At 38.8% G+C, this 15,099-nt stretch overlaps 2 protein-coding genes across 2 annotated transcripts; one reads left to right on the top strand and one right to left on the bottom strand.

The window, feature by feature from the left end:
• Window positions 1-1,196: 1,196 nt before the first annotated feature.
• Window positions 1,197-9,498, bottom strand: LOC118789240 (lysosomal acid phosphatase-like). Its single transcript, XM_036545586.1, has 11 exons — window positions 9,418-9,498; window positions 8,942-9,094; window positions 8,606-8,704; window positions 8,419-8,505; window positions 7,824-7,956; window positions 6,771-6,856; window positions 6,405-6,511; window positions 5,561-5,724; window positions 3,395-3,493; window positions 2,744-2,773; window positions 1,197-1,612 (listed from the first exon to the last, which is right to left on the bottom strand). The coding sequence occupies exons 1-10, from the start codon at window positions 9,496-9,498 to the stop codon at window positions 2,745-2,747; spliced, it is 1,038 nt and encodes a 345-aa protein (XP_036401479.1). The 3' UTR covers window positions 1,197-1,612; window position 2,744.
• Window positions 4,728-14,947, top strand: LOC118789239 (sialidase-3-like). Its single transcript, XM_036545585.1, has 4 exons — window positions 4,728-5,021; window positions 10,975-11,055; window positions 13,531-13,770; window positions 14,006-14,947. The coding sequence occupies exons 3-4, from the start codon at window positions 13,546-13,548 to the stop codon at window positions 14,945-14,947; spliced, it is 1,167 nt and encodes a 388-aa protein (XP_036401478.1). The 5' UTR covers window positions 4,728-5,021; window positions 10,975-11,055; window positions 13,531-13,545.
• Window positions 14,948-15,099: the final 152 nt, after the last annotated feature.

Below are 15,099 nucleotides of genomic sequence, written 5' to 3'. Positions count from 1 at the left end.
CCCTCTCAGCACCGAAGAGCAGAATCAGAACTTCTTGAAAAAGTAAAATTGAAAGTTTGCTTTCCCTAATGTATTATTTTTGGCAGTTCATTGTAGAATTCAGAGGTTATTCATCACACAATTAATCTGAAATTGGTCGGTGTGGAGCATGAGGCTGACTTTACTGTAATTCTCAGAGGTCAAATGTTTAGTAATAGACAGGGGAAGCTGGTGTTTACTGTATGCTGTTACAGTATGTCAAAAGACTGCTGGTTTTAGAGGGTCAAGAGCCAGTGATGCAAGGGCTTTCTTCTAGCTTTCATTATCATTATTATGCTTGTCTCTTAAGAAATGCACGCACACACACACAAACACACAAATGGACATGCTCTGAATTTTTAATTATGTAGCCATCGTTTGTCATTTCATCTGAGAAACAGCATTACTGTAAGGAAGTTTATTAAGAAATGACTATAGTTCATTTATGCAACATACATTTTTATAAAACTAGATCATTTTATATACAAAATCAAAGCATTTCTATTGAAATGTAAGCACATAGTTAATGTATCATCCCTCTGCTTGAGCATTTTTCACATGAATTTTTCATTAAACATATAGAATTTTTGCTGTTCAGTGGAAAATTCAGAGCCGACTTATTAACTGCACATCCTTTAGGGGCTAGAAATAACAAGAAATTGAACACTATCTGTCACCCTTGCATAGTGATATCAGATAGGGTGGGGACATCTGTTACTCTTGTGTACATAGTGTGAAAAAACATGAATTCTTAGAAAATAAACAAATAAATTGTTAGCACTGCTAGCATGCTAAAAGATGCTAGCATGCTAATAACTTCTTTGACCATTTTTTGTGCTGGTTGACATACACCCATCCTGTTTACATACAGTACCCATCAAAAGTTTGGATACAGTTTTCTTTATTGTTTTTTTTTACTAATTTTCACATTTTAGAATAATAACAAAAACCATGAAACAACACAAACAGAATTATGCAGTGACCAAAAAAGTGTTAGAAACAAATCAAAATGATCTTATATTTTAGATTCTTCAAAATAGCCAAAACATACTTTAAAATTTCATGAAAGAAAATTCATACATGGACAAATATAAATCATGAAGCTGATGCCTAAGAAACAAATTTCAAAGATTTAAGCATAAGCCTTTACACCAAAATGTTTTTGACTGCATGCTTCCCATTATCTTAATTAGATGTGTCCAAACTTTTGACTGGTACTGTAAGTGAAAGAGAGTGATCATTATTAAAGTACATTACATTGCATTAGATTATTACAAAATATCTCAGTTTAGTGAGTGCAGTTTACTAGTTTGCTGTCAGTTAGTATCTATCATTTATGGTAAATTGAGAGGTCAATGTACAGCAAAAAAGAAAACCCTTTAGTCTTGATTCAGTGATAAATGCCTGTTTTTGAGGTCATCTCTGGCGGTTGGAGGGCAGGCCAGAAGGCACACTTTCTTTTGGGGGTTTCTAGGGAAGAACACAATGTTTTCCCAGAACAGTGAATCAGCCAGACCTCTTTCCCGTGACAACAACTGGAGTGGAGGATGTGCAACTATCCAACAGGAAATTCCTCACGATTGCGAACAAGGCACTGTAATAGAGACAGGATAGGAAAGAGGATGGTACTGATCTGTGGAGACTACAGGCTGGTTGATTTAACTTGTATTTCACATAAGATTTATGAATCTATATAAGATAAGAGTGAATTATTCCTGGAAAAAACAGTGTCATAGTCAACATGGCTTTTGTACAGGGAGATCATGCTTATGAGCTTGAATCAGGACTTAAAGCAATCTCCACTGGTAAGGAGAACCAAGACCACTGGGGCCAAAGAGCACTTGAATGTTGTTTTTATTTGTCTTCTTTGAAAAAATATTCAGGGCAATATGGCAGTTGTAGACATTATTATTGTAATTTTATTTGTAGAGTACTTTGGAGCAGAGTACTGAGTATGAGCCACTGGACTCAACTCCCACTGATGTAAGTTGTTAGGGGCAATGAGAGCAGCATCAGTGAGTAAGCTACATGCCTGTAGTAGCTGGCACTGTTTTATTTTTTTATTTGCTTTTTTGTAGCATTTTGCCTTTGTCTGTCATGCATTATTAAAACACAATTGTATCAAATATGCCCAGTATCAAATATAGAATACAGAATTTTACACATCAATTTTGCAGCTAGCCAGCTCACTATCTGTGTACCTACTGACCTATGCATTGTCCTAGCTAGCAGGCAATATTAGCTATATTTGTCATTGATGAACTACTAAATAAGGGCAGTAATACTTTTTCTCTAGGACACTATATATTTTAGCTATTATTAGCTATATTTGTCATTGATGAACTACTAAATAAGGGCAGTAATACTTTTTCTCTAGGATACTATATATTTTAGCTATTATTAGCTATATTTGTCATTGATGAACTACTAAATAAGGGCATTAATACTTTTTCTCTAGGACACTATATATTTGTCAACTGAGCTGCATAAAGTAAATTCAGATCTGCTCAGTTTAATCTTGCAGTTTCACAGACAGACAGAAACTATTATATCTGCATTCTTGGTGCAAAAGTCAAACAAACAGAAAGTCTCACCTCTACCGCACAGGGAAAGAATACAAACCGGTGCCATTTATTATGTTTACTTACATGATTGGTTCATCCTGCCCAACCCACTATTAATGCTATAATTTTTACAGAGAGAGAGAGACTGAGAGAGCACTCACCTTAGCTGTGCTGTTGCGTTTCCATATAACCTGTATCAGACAGACTGCAATATTAGCTCAGTGCAAAGAACAGACCAAACACTGCATTACAATGTAAAGGACATTGTTGTCAGTTGTAGTCATATGTAATTATGTATACATAAAAACCATAAGGGCTCCTGGTTCCTCCAAAACTTTTCTGGCCGAGATTTTGTGTAACGTGGCTTCATTTTGATATCAATCATTTTAATGGTGCGCATTCTTTTGTGTTTTTACTGACTTGAGAATATGTAATTAGTGTGTGGTAATAACTTGCCGTTTTTTGTGTTGGTTAATACACACCCATCCTGTCTACATAAGTGCAAGAGAGTGATTGATGATTGCACTATATTAATAATTTCTGAAAAACCTACTTCAAAATATGCTGTTCAGTAACCTTACGTTTTCAGTTAGTGTCTGTCATTTATGGTAAACTGAAAGATCAGGTCAGGTTATGAGTAAAAATGCTACTATACAGCTGCATGACTTAAGGGTCTGTTGAATGTTCATAAGAAGAATCCATGAATGTTAGTTTCCATTATGAGACAGTGTTTGCCATAAAGGCTGGGGGTTTTATAAACAGCTGAGTCACAATGGAAAAAATGTTACAGATTAAAGCATTCTGATGCTTACCCGTTCTCCGACAGTGGAGGAAACAAGCGACAATTGTTGTGAGTGCAAATATCGTGGCTAAAACACAGGCCACAATGAACCCTGTGAAGTACCATGAACCTAAAACAGAAGGTGAAATTTAATTACATTACATTATTGTCATTTAATATACAGGGCAATTCAATGTTTGTACATATGGTTAACATGCTTAAAAATGTACAATAGTGTACACTCCATCTTTTAAAAGCCTTTTGAAGAGTCACAATAAATTACTCAGCCATGTTACTGAAAACTGATGCACATTAATATGTCTTCAAAGTGAAGTGGATAAAAACACAATATTGTTAAAAGATTAACCTTTGTGCAAGTTCTGGGACAATGATGTGGTCCTCTAAGTGTCACTCTAAGTCATATTAGAATTACAGTTGACTCTCCCACATTGCGGCTTTCCACATCGCGGCTTCGATTTTAGCACTGCAGACGACACGCGTAGCAGACGAAAAGTAAAGAAAACGTAACTGGAATTACTGTACAGAAAAGTCTTCAATAGAGTTATTTCAACCGTGTACGTTAATGGTGAGTACCCATACAACAATTTTTTATCATTATTATGGTAGGCTATGATTTTAGGTATGATATTAGGTATGTCTCGATTAAATGTAGGCTAGGATAGGTAAAGTACAGTATTGTCGGTTACAGGTACTCTGACATAAATTGTATTTTTAATGTTTGTTGTGAAATCCTTTCTTATATTTTTTTCATTTTTTTCTCATAGTTTTTACTTAACACTGACCTTAATATATGACCAAATACCCATCCCAAATAGCCATAAAAACATCCTAAAACTAGTCAAATCTCAAAACTTTTCTCCCCAAACCCCCCAGCTGGAGACGCTCACTTTGCTCACCTGGGGGGCAGAAAATTTTACGCAGTTTTTCCACATCGCGGGGGGCTGAGCCCCTAACCTCCGTGATGTGGGAGGGTCAAGTGTATTGGTTTTTTTTTTTAGTTTGCTGATAATATTTTTTACTTTGCATATTAATGGTTCAATTGTAATTATTTATATTTCCATTGGGTTAATGCTGAGATGGGAAGGTGTTGATTTTAGAGTATGAAATCCTTTATCATTACAGCATCTGTGCTGACTTCTGCTCTTAGAGTTTTTTTTTATTTCATCCTTTTAACTTACATTAAGTGTAGTCTCTTGTCCACTTAAACCCATTTTTGAAGAAGGTGCTCAGTAGATGACTCCAGTCTTCTGATTTGCTTTTGTAATCCATGGGACCAAAAAAGTCTTGCAGATTTAGTGAGCCAAGCCAGGAGAGACACTCATTGGTTTATTTTTGGACCTGCTGCATTTCTTACGTACTTTGGCCAGTCAGCAGTACTGGCCCATGATGAGTGTGAGCGCTTCCCTTCTTTTAACCACTGTGATTCTGAACAAGCATACAGCTAAAATGATCCAGAATCATCTTTCACATTCCTTGTAGCTTGAATTTCGATATCAGGCTAGCTAAATAGGCTAAATTGGAAGACCACGGTCAGGGCAGGGCCATCATACCAGTGGACTATATACAACCTACAGGCAGCATGTGTGTGATTAAAGTTGAGCCAAATGGAGAGGAGCACCCCATTTAAAAATCTGAAGGTAATTGTCTACTCTACTACTAAAGTCTATAGCATTCATCTGTGACTAACCCTGAGATTAAGCAGTTCTAACATGTGTTCTACCTGCTTCAATAGAGCACCCATAGCAGTTATGTTAGCTATGGTCTTAGCTTGCTGAATAATAGTAAATACTTCCTACTGTCTCACCTCCCATTGATTTTAGCACTCTTACTCTTGTGACGAAAGCTTCATTTGCTCGTCGTTTCAGGCTAATGTCTTGGCCTTCTCTCTCCTCAGAGACAGATCAAACATCCAAGTCAAATGACCATTTTATTTTCGTACAAATCACTTCTCTTTTTCACCCTGACATGGGACTTAGCTTCATCTCTATACATGCTAAAAATGCTTTAATTTATAGAATAAGGTGTTTCTGTGTCATGTTGCTAGGTACACTGTTAGTGGCTTTAGTATTTCAGACTCTTTCAGGGAGACCAGCTGCTACAACAGGGAGTAAAAATGTCCTGAAAAGAAAGCTAAGCATGATTCCAAAGAAAGCCTTTGTACCTTTCTAGATCTTACCTGCTTCTTTCACCTGGCACTCTTCCTTCCAGTTCTTGGGGATGACAGGCTCAATAAGATTCTCAAACTCTGTCAGGGGGCAGAACTGGGTACAGCCTGGCAGCACTAGGGGGTAGGGTTCCTTGGTGCTGTCGTTCCGATAGTACATTGCCACAGAGAAGGACCTAAGCACACCCCCAGCAGTGAAACAACTTCCATTACATCAGACATTGAGGTGTCTCACCTGACTTTCATTCCCACAACATTTTGGTTATAAAGCCATGTCTTTAATTGCTAGGCATGACACAAAACATTATGCAAATTCAGTAAATCACAAAATGTTTCCTGGCCCTGAGAAAACGTCTGAAAATCACATTGCCACTTAGATTATAACTGCTTAGAATGTCACTTTCTTTTCCAAAAATACAATGTCAGTAGAAGGTTTACCTTCTTTACTCATTATGTCCATTATTATTCCTCAGTAGTGCCAAAAGGTACCTTTATATAACAATTAGTTCCGATCAATTGTTCCTGTTGGTCAGTTTGCATTCCAGGTGTGAAAATATTCACTGATATACCACGGATAAAGGTATATCGTGAATACTGGCATGCCTAGGGGGTTTGAATTCTGAAGAAAGGAACGTAAAAGAAAAGAAACATTGACCAATGATGTTAGATTTTGTTTTGTTTTCTTATCAGTACTGTTTCTTGAGGAATATTGTTTTGTTTTGTCATAATTTCCTATCGCTAATTTTCCGAAATGTATAGTTTCGTATCATGAGCTGAATTTATCATCTCATGCCAACTACTCTCTACTACTACCCAAAATGCAATGTAAGTGTCACTGTCACAGAGCTTGGCCTACTTGTCGTCCTCCTGGTGCAGTTCAAATATATGGCAGGAAGCGTAGGGGGGCAGTATCCTGTTGTACACATTCAAGGCTGTCTGCAGTGCCATTATCGTAGTGTCATGCTGTAAACAATGGCACATTAATCATCCACTACTTGCAGAATCATGCCTGGTCATAGATAAGAAATATGAATAACGAGAGAGAGACACTGCTAGTTATAGGCAGCCAAAGAAAATCTTGTAATCACAGTAGACAAAGATAAACTTGTAACCACACATACTGTATGAGGAGGAAGTTGTGTCCAAATTTTTGACAGGTATATGTATTTATGCGCATTTGTACCATAGAATTCCTTTATCTTATCAGTCATGCTGGTCTTACCCCTGAGTACACCTTCATCTTCAGGGGCTTCTGGGAGTCACTGGCATAGCTAGAGATATTTGTCACAATTTCACTGAGAAGGACACCTAACAAAGAAACAACAACGTAAAAATGCTGCACACACAGCAGACCACAGTAGCTGCATGTGCTTCCCTGCATGAGGGAAAGGCAGTTTCTTCAGACTTTTCCAGAATTACATGGCTTTGCTGTTGTTCTTAGTCACCATTGCAGTCTTGATCATGGACTCAGGCTTCACCTCACCTTCATGCAGTCAGACACATCAGACACTCGTTCTCTGTTGTTATGACAAGCAGGCTAATATATGAATGATGAACAGTGTTGGACAATATAGTGGCTTTAATCTTTAAATGGTACAACAATGAACAGCCAACATGAACCATAATGTAATTCAAGAAAAAGGGCCCTTCTGTTTTCATACAGTGGAGTTATTGTAGTATTTGTATTTGAACAGAGAGTTTCTATTGAATAGCATATTTCTCCTTTTTTCACCCTGTAGCACCTTATTTCTCTGACCCCTCACAGCTTTGTTGTGGGACAAACACCGGGAATTACTATCTGGCCACATTACTGTATATTACAGTATTGTCATTTAACAGACACTCTCATCCAGAGCAACTTACATAGATTACACTTTTTACATACTGTCCATTTATACAGCTGACTATTTACTGAGGCAATTCTGGATTATGTACCATGTAGAGCAGCAGTGCCCCAGTGGGGAACTGAACCAGCAACCTTTTTACCTTTTTGTTAGAAGACCTGCTTGTGCCAAATTAGGAGGAAAGATATGAAAACAGATTCAATGAAATGATGTTTACTTGAAGTAGGTTGCTGGTTGGAGTCTGCAGTTGCTATGGTCCTCCGGGACAATGATGGAATTTTTGAGCAGCACACACTGAAATAGATAAGGTGTGAGCCAAAATGTTGTTATGGAGCCATGCATATGCTGATGTGAACCTGATGCCAGAATGCACTGTAATATCAACTGCTCTCTGTAGCAGAAAAGATCCAATGTTGTCTACGTGATCTCACCTCCCTGGAGTCGAGCCTTCTCCTTCCACTTGTATAACCCAAACAAGATCTGGTAGCTGAAGTCGTTGAGGTCTTTCAGCTTCTCCATGACCTCTTCTGTCACCCACATGGGAAGGGACTTATTATGCAATTTCTGAAGAGACAGACAGCCAGCAGGTTGGAAGCCAGAGAGGCATAGAAATCATGACAACTACCTTAGTAAAACAGCACATAAACTGTGTTATGGCAACATTAAATCAATCAATCACCTCTGACTGCATGAACTACTGTTAGAGATGTAAAACAGTGTTTTTTGTGATATTAACTCTTCTTTTGTAAATTTACAACCAAAGACAGACAAAACAGAAACAGGTCTGGAAACAGCAGTGAGTAGATAATGGGCGGTTTGATGTTTTGATCTCAAACCCACCTAGACCAGAAAATCTAGCCTATTTTTCCTCAAAGGAGGGGAGACCTCAGATTAGTTCAATCAACGTGAGATCTAGATGAATGCCTCTGATGGAGAACTCCTAAAACAAATAAACAATCTCCAGACACTACAGGCCTCTAGGACCTTGGTTAAGGGGCTGGACGTGTGTGTTAATTCGCTGCTTGCCTCAACAAACAAGGTGTCATAGATCTTCCACACTGAGTCCATGGTGACATTCAGGCCAGTGTTGTTTTGCAGCATGTCCATAAAATCCTGTGGGGAAGAAGTGAGTAACAGCTAAACATTCTGTCACGGTTTCTAGATAACCACTAGTGAGGTTTCATTTTGGAGTTGAGGGCTTTACGGCACCTACTTTGTAGAAGACAGTTACGTTGCGGTATTCTGCACTGTTCCTGGTTTCGCTCATGAGTGTAACATAGCGAGGGCAGCCAGACAAGGGGAACGGAAGAAGCTGAAATATGGAATAAAACATAAGTGAGTTCTTTTTTTCCAATCGCAATGCTGGCAATGCCAATGCTTCCCTGTCCAATAACATATCACACCTTTGCTTATTGTACACACATTTTACTTCCACAAATACATTTATAAACATGGGTTATTAATGAGATGAGGTGGTATGCCACCCAGGGTCTCAACCCACAACCTTCCGGTGAGTCCGCCAACTGAACCCTCACAGTGCGATATTTACCCTGTCTTGTTCCCGGGGTACTGTGTGGACAGGAATGGGCTGCCATGTGAGATTGCGGTTGAAGACCTGTGACCCACTAGGTGGGTACATACCAGCCAGGTTTGCCTGTGCACTCATCAGTGTCCGGTCAGTGTCTGTACTCCGCACCACAATCTACAGAGCACAGAGCGTGGAGCATGTAATGATGAATGTATTCCGACCCACATTAGTTGTTACGTGAGTGAGTTATTCCTTAATGCTACTACATCAAATGTGATGTAAGTGAACCTGCAACAGTAAACAGCTGGAGCTAAAACACATCTTACTTCAAATATTCCCACACCTGTTACTGCAAATTGTAAAATATATGAATGAGACTGTTGCTGTTGCGATCCAAATTTTGAATAATTTCATGATGAATCATCTAATGAATCTAATCATCTAATGTTTCTGGTTTCCAATAACAATGGTCCTGATTTGTATTACTCAGAATGTACCTCAGAACGGTTGTAGTTTTTGCTGAGGAATCCTTCATAACGTTGTTTGAGCACCTGCCCCAGCTCATAGTGCTGTCTCATCCCAACCTGGACACATGAGAAATACCCAGGACTGGAATAAAAGCACCGCAACAATCTCTCTGACAACTTGGGAGAGTATAAGGCAAGATAAGATCCACACAAAATGTAGGAGATGGAAGATTTTAGACCAGGTAGTGAAAGGACCGGAAAGGAAGAACACAAGGTACCATTAACTGTGACAAATTAATATGAAAAAAAAAAAAAATCAAAGAGAGCAGCCTTGATAGTACAGTGAGGTTTTAATTAGAAAAGATTTTAACTAGTAAATTAAAAAGTAGAGTATGGTGTTTGGCTGCAACAGCTGGAAATAGGTGTGAAGAGCTGCAGACAAGCTGCCGTGATGTACGTGGTGTGTGAAGGCCTGAAGAACACTGCAGGCTGTAATGTCTGGCAGCTCAGCTTGCTGAGTTTATGTACACAAGCCAGTGTTGTTTATGCCCTCTGATCTTCATGTCAGAGCATATTATTAGCTACTGTACCTGGAATTATACTTTACTAATTAAAGCCTTAACAAAATATGAAGGTTGCTTGTTTACACCAAGCACTGACATAAACAGGAGCATGCTGCGTGCTCGCATGCATTTCCTGTCGCGCGTTAACAACTTTTGTCATTTTTATCCAGCGTGCACCACTTTTTTACAGTTAGATTAGCGGCCACCTATGGTGTCATAGAATCCTTCAGATGAAGGCAGTACCTGAGTAAGCTGGCCAAAGCCCTGAGGCCATGCACTCTCCTGGTGAGGATCTTTGGGGTACCCTTTGACAGGAGACCGATCTCCATGACGATAAACCTGGATGCATGACAGGGAGTGATTACATTACCAAGTTACTTCTGGTGCTTAACATCCCCTACTAGAGGTCACCCGGTTATCCTTCAAAGCTATTACAATTATTTTTCATGCAAAGGACAACTGTTAACAATAAGCATTGTTGCAATGTAATAACCCTTGGATAACATAATACCTTATCATAACATAATGAGCTTTCACTAATAATGTAATAAAACGTTGCTGCTGTGTTGCTTACTCGATAACATAACTACCAGATAACAGAAGTTATTACTTTGTCAGTAAGAGGTTATTATGTTATTTTTATGTTACATTAACAGACAGTTTATCACATTAGTTAACATGACATGAGTTTTATTACATTATCTGTCATGTGTCATGCACACTATTGTGCCCATAAGGGCTTATAGGACACTATTAAACAGGAGTACATTCATTAGGACTTTCACAATTACTGTAAGTATTTACATAGATATAACACATATATACACATACATACACATGCACACATATTCAAGTAATCATCACAAGTTACAGACACAACATGCTTTTACATCTGTCCCCTATGTTCTGGATATATTGGTCAGTCTCAAAGACCCCCTTCCTGAAACACCACTCAAACCTGATGTCATCATGCAGCCAAATCTGTGTAAAACATAAAATATATATATTTTTTAATTTCTTTCAGATCGCATTATAAACAAAACCTTTCTTCTTCTGGAGTGTTATCGAATTGGCCAACAGCCAGAGGCAGAGTACCCAATCTTAGGTGAGCACATAATGACCTTTGACTTCTGGTGATGTCGAGTTACATATGGTTCTGGGGTGTAGGTATATTTAACTAGTGTATTTTGAGTTGTGAGTTTCATTTTGAGCCATATGATAAGCTCATTTCTCCTTTTTAAAAAACAATTTGTGGTCTTTTATACTCCACAGTGTAATTTGTTTATGTAGATCTATTGCCAGTCTGTCACCTTAAATACTTCAAATACATCCCGTGACCTAAACTTGAGTAGTGGTGACTGATGTCCCAATTAAAAATCTTTTTGGTTAGTGTGTCACCTGACATTTTAACAAGTCTACTCCGCAAACAAACCATTCCCCCTGTTAAAACATGCCTGACAAAACCTATACATAATGTTTAGCAGTTTGGGAGATTTTACTAACCACTTTCTTTACTTCCTCATAAGTGAATCTGGTGTTTAAACCCTTATTTAAGGCGCGTGAAGCAGAGAATAAATAACAAAGTCTCGTTCCCATCTCTCCAGAACAGCTCCCTTTTCATGCTCAAGGTCCTAATTCATGTATCCAAAGATTAGGGGCTCTTCAAAAAAAGATTCTGGGCTAAAGCCCAGAACGCCACAATGCTTCCTAGCCTCCCTCCCCCCGCCCCCAGCCCCCGCCGCGTCCCTTCCTTCCCTTCCACTGCCCACACATTCTGTGAAATCCTGGTGTGGCTATTATGTAACTGCAAGCATTAATTCCATACAATTTACGACTTGTGTAGGTTTTGTGTTAGACATATCCCAAAAAAAAATCGGTCTGCCGCTAAAATTCTTATTAATGTGACTCTAATTTAAAGAAAATCATTTTGCACTATGGAACGTCAAAAAATTAACAGTTACAGTTATAATCTTGTTAAAGCAACACTTGCAGAAAATGTCCGTATCAGTTAAACAGCTTTTTAAGCGTTTTTCATGTCAAGTGAGAGTGTCTCGGTGGCAGTGCAGTTAGCGAACTGTCTATCATACCAAAATGACTTACCACTGTCACAAATTTTAGGCTCCTCTCTCCGACCGCGGTGTCAAAAGCATATATGGTGAAAGATACTAGAAAAATCGAAAGAATTTGAGGTGGGTGAGACGAAGAAAGTATCCTCAGGGTCATCACAACAACAATCAGTTTTGATTTGTATTTGTATCTCAGAAAAACAAAGCTGAAAATGAAATAAAACGTGACGCTACACCATGCTGCAATTAGGCGCTGTAACCAGAGGAACGCATCTAAACCGGCTGCGTAGAAGAAAACTTCGACGGAATGGCCGAAAGAAAATGCGGAAAAGCAAGCAACTAAAACCTCGCGAATAAGAAGCCAGCCTCAGACTTGTGGATTGTATCTTGAAAATACCATCACAAATACAGCAGAATGATATAGATTTGTAATTTAGCGTTATGCGTGTTGTGCGTGTTTATTTTTTTATTTTGTTTATTTTTTTTATTTACTTTCGGCCATGTTCTCATGGTTGTCTACACGTGCCCTTCACGAGTCTTTTTTTTACTGAGCTGAATTTTCATGATGACTAAACTTTCCTTATCTCTTCCCACAATTGTTCCTTATGTATCCTATTACGCCCTGTTTATTTTTACGTTGTAAAGCAGCTGTTTTTTTCCAGGTCCGTAATTATTAACATGCATTCGACATTTATCAGTCAGCAATTACAAACAGGTCTCTGACCGTAGACGTCTCAGATTATATTGTATTAAAGTATAGATTAAATTATATTGGTCTGGTAGAATGAGTTACTGCACATTCAGGAAACAATCTGATTGCTCTGAATATGACTTGTACGTTTTGAAGAGACTGTCTCTAATCATAGCGGTCTGTTTTCTGTCTTGTTGATCAGAAACAGGCGTTTTCAGAAAATAAAGAACATTTCTTGAGTCATCGCAGTTTGTCTGTAGAGTGTAAGGACTTGTGGAAAGGGACGTAAGGTTTTTAGAAGATATTGAATTTTCTCAAAAGTGTTACATGAGGAAGCAAACAAATATTTACCAACTAAACAATTAATTTACTATCGCCCACAAGTCCCACAAGTCCCAGAATACCAGACTGGCTAAAAGGCAAAACAATGGTCGTCCTGGCTCTCGATGAAATTCCACAATTCGGACATTCTTAGAGGTTTCATTAAAACTTTCCTTAAAAGCTACTGAAGCTTATAAAAACAAATATCTTGTGACTCCACCCTATACACAGTATGCGACCTTTCATTACATTACATTGCGTGCCTACATGTTGTAACCGAGTGGATGAATTATGTGTTTCAACTGTACATGACTAAGGACAAGTATGTGAATGTGTATTAGATGATGAAATTATTATTTGTTATCAAGGTAACAATAAGTAGAAAGACAATTTTTAAGTTGCTACCTTATTTATATAAATGTAGAAACCCCATACAAACAGCATTTAAAATGAATACATATTATCTGATGTAAATGTAGGTTTTCATATTGATTGTTTCCAGGTTCGTCATTCAATAATGGCCGATACAAAATCAGATGAAATTCAATTGAAGCCTGAACCCTTATTCGAGCAGAGGGAAAATGGCGAAACATACAGAATCCCAGCTCTCGTCTCCTTCAGAGAGGAGTCATGTGGGCAAGAGACATATTTAGCCTTTGCAGAAAAGCGCACTACTCCAAAGGATGAGGATGCCAAACTCTTGGTGATGCGGAAGGGAATTCGCAAAAATGAAAACATTGAGGTATTTGTATGTCGACATTTGTATGTTCACCTGGTTATACCCCATTGTTGTGCAATGAAAAGCAGACCTGTGTCTCGAGATGTAGTATTAAGTATTTAATAGGTGTAATCGGTTTTGCAGTTATTATTACATTTATTGTTACACGCAATATTCAGTTCTTTTTCAATAGGTCTATCATTGTTTTTATTCAGTTAACCAATAAAACCCCATTTTAACATGTTGGAATCTACTACAGTGGTCACCAATACAAGAGCTGGAACGTGCGAGTCTTCCTGGCCACCGCACCATGAACCCCTGCCCAGTCTATGAGAGTTATTCCAACACACTGTTCCTCTTCTTCATCTGTGTTAAAGACGGGGTAACAGAGCAACAGCAGATAAAACAGCGTAAGAATGCAGCCCGGTTGTGTTACATCTCCTCCAATGACAAAGGCCAGAGCTGGAACCAGAAAGAAGGCCCGATAGAGATCCCAATTGGTGAACATGTTAAAGAGTGGGCCACTTTTGCTGTTGGACCCGGACATGGTATTCAGATGAAGAGCGGGAGGCTCATCGTTCCAGCCTATGCCTACAGTATCCCGCACGGCGTTAAGTCTCATGCCTTCTCATTATACAGTGATGACCACGGTGAAACATGGCATGTTGGGGAGCTGATTCAGGAGATGTCTTGTGAGTGTCAAATGGCTGAGATTATCGACCATGAAGGCATTTCACATTTGTACTGCAATGCCCGTAATACCAGCGTTTGTAGAGTCGGAGCTCTGAGCAAGAATGAAGGAGCCAGCTTTGAGGATACCCACTTAGCCCAAAAGCTTGTGGAAGAGAAAGATGGCTGCCAAGGTAGTGTGATATGCTTCCCCAAATCCCTCTCAGAGGATGACGATGGTGTTCAGAAGAATAGCCAGAGCTCAGCAAGGTGGCTGCTGTATTCACACCCCACCAAAAAGAGGGGAGACATGGGGGTGTACCTGAACAAGTCTCCTCTAGATGCATCAGGATGGGAAGAACCCTGGATAATCCACCACGGCCCAAGTGGCTATTCTGACCTGACCCACCATGAGGGAATGGAGCAGTTTGCCTGTCTCATGGAATGTGGAGAAAAAAGTCAATGTGAGAAGATTGTCTTTGTGGAATTCTCCCTCAAGGATGTCATTAAAGCTTGTGGAAGAGAACCTTGATCTGATCACCATGTTGTAACTGAGCACCATTGTGCAATTGTTTAAATGTGTGTAAGGATCCTTGTCTTTCCACTTTTCAACATTATTAAAAAATGAGCTAATTTCAATCAAATGCATTTCAACCAGGCTAATTGTTTCATTGTTAACTGTCT

This window comes from Megalops cyprinoides, chromosome 14 (assembly GCF_013368585.1).
Source record: "Megalops cyprinoides isolate fMegCyp1 chromosome 14, fMegCyp1.pri, whole genome shotgun sequence".
Taxonomy (NCBI): domain Eukaryota; kingdom Metazoa; phylum Chordata; class Actinopteri; order Elopiformes; family Megalopidae; genus Megalops; species Megalops cyprinoides.
The sequence above is the reverse complement of the archived record's forward strand: the minus strand, read 5'-3'. Positions and strand labels throughout refer to the sequence as shown.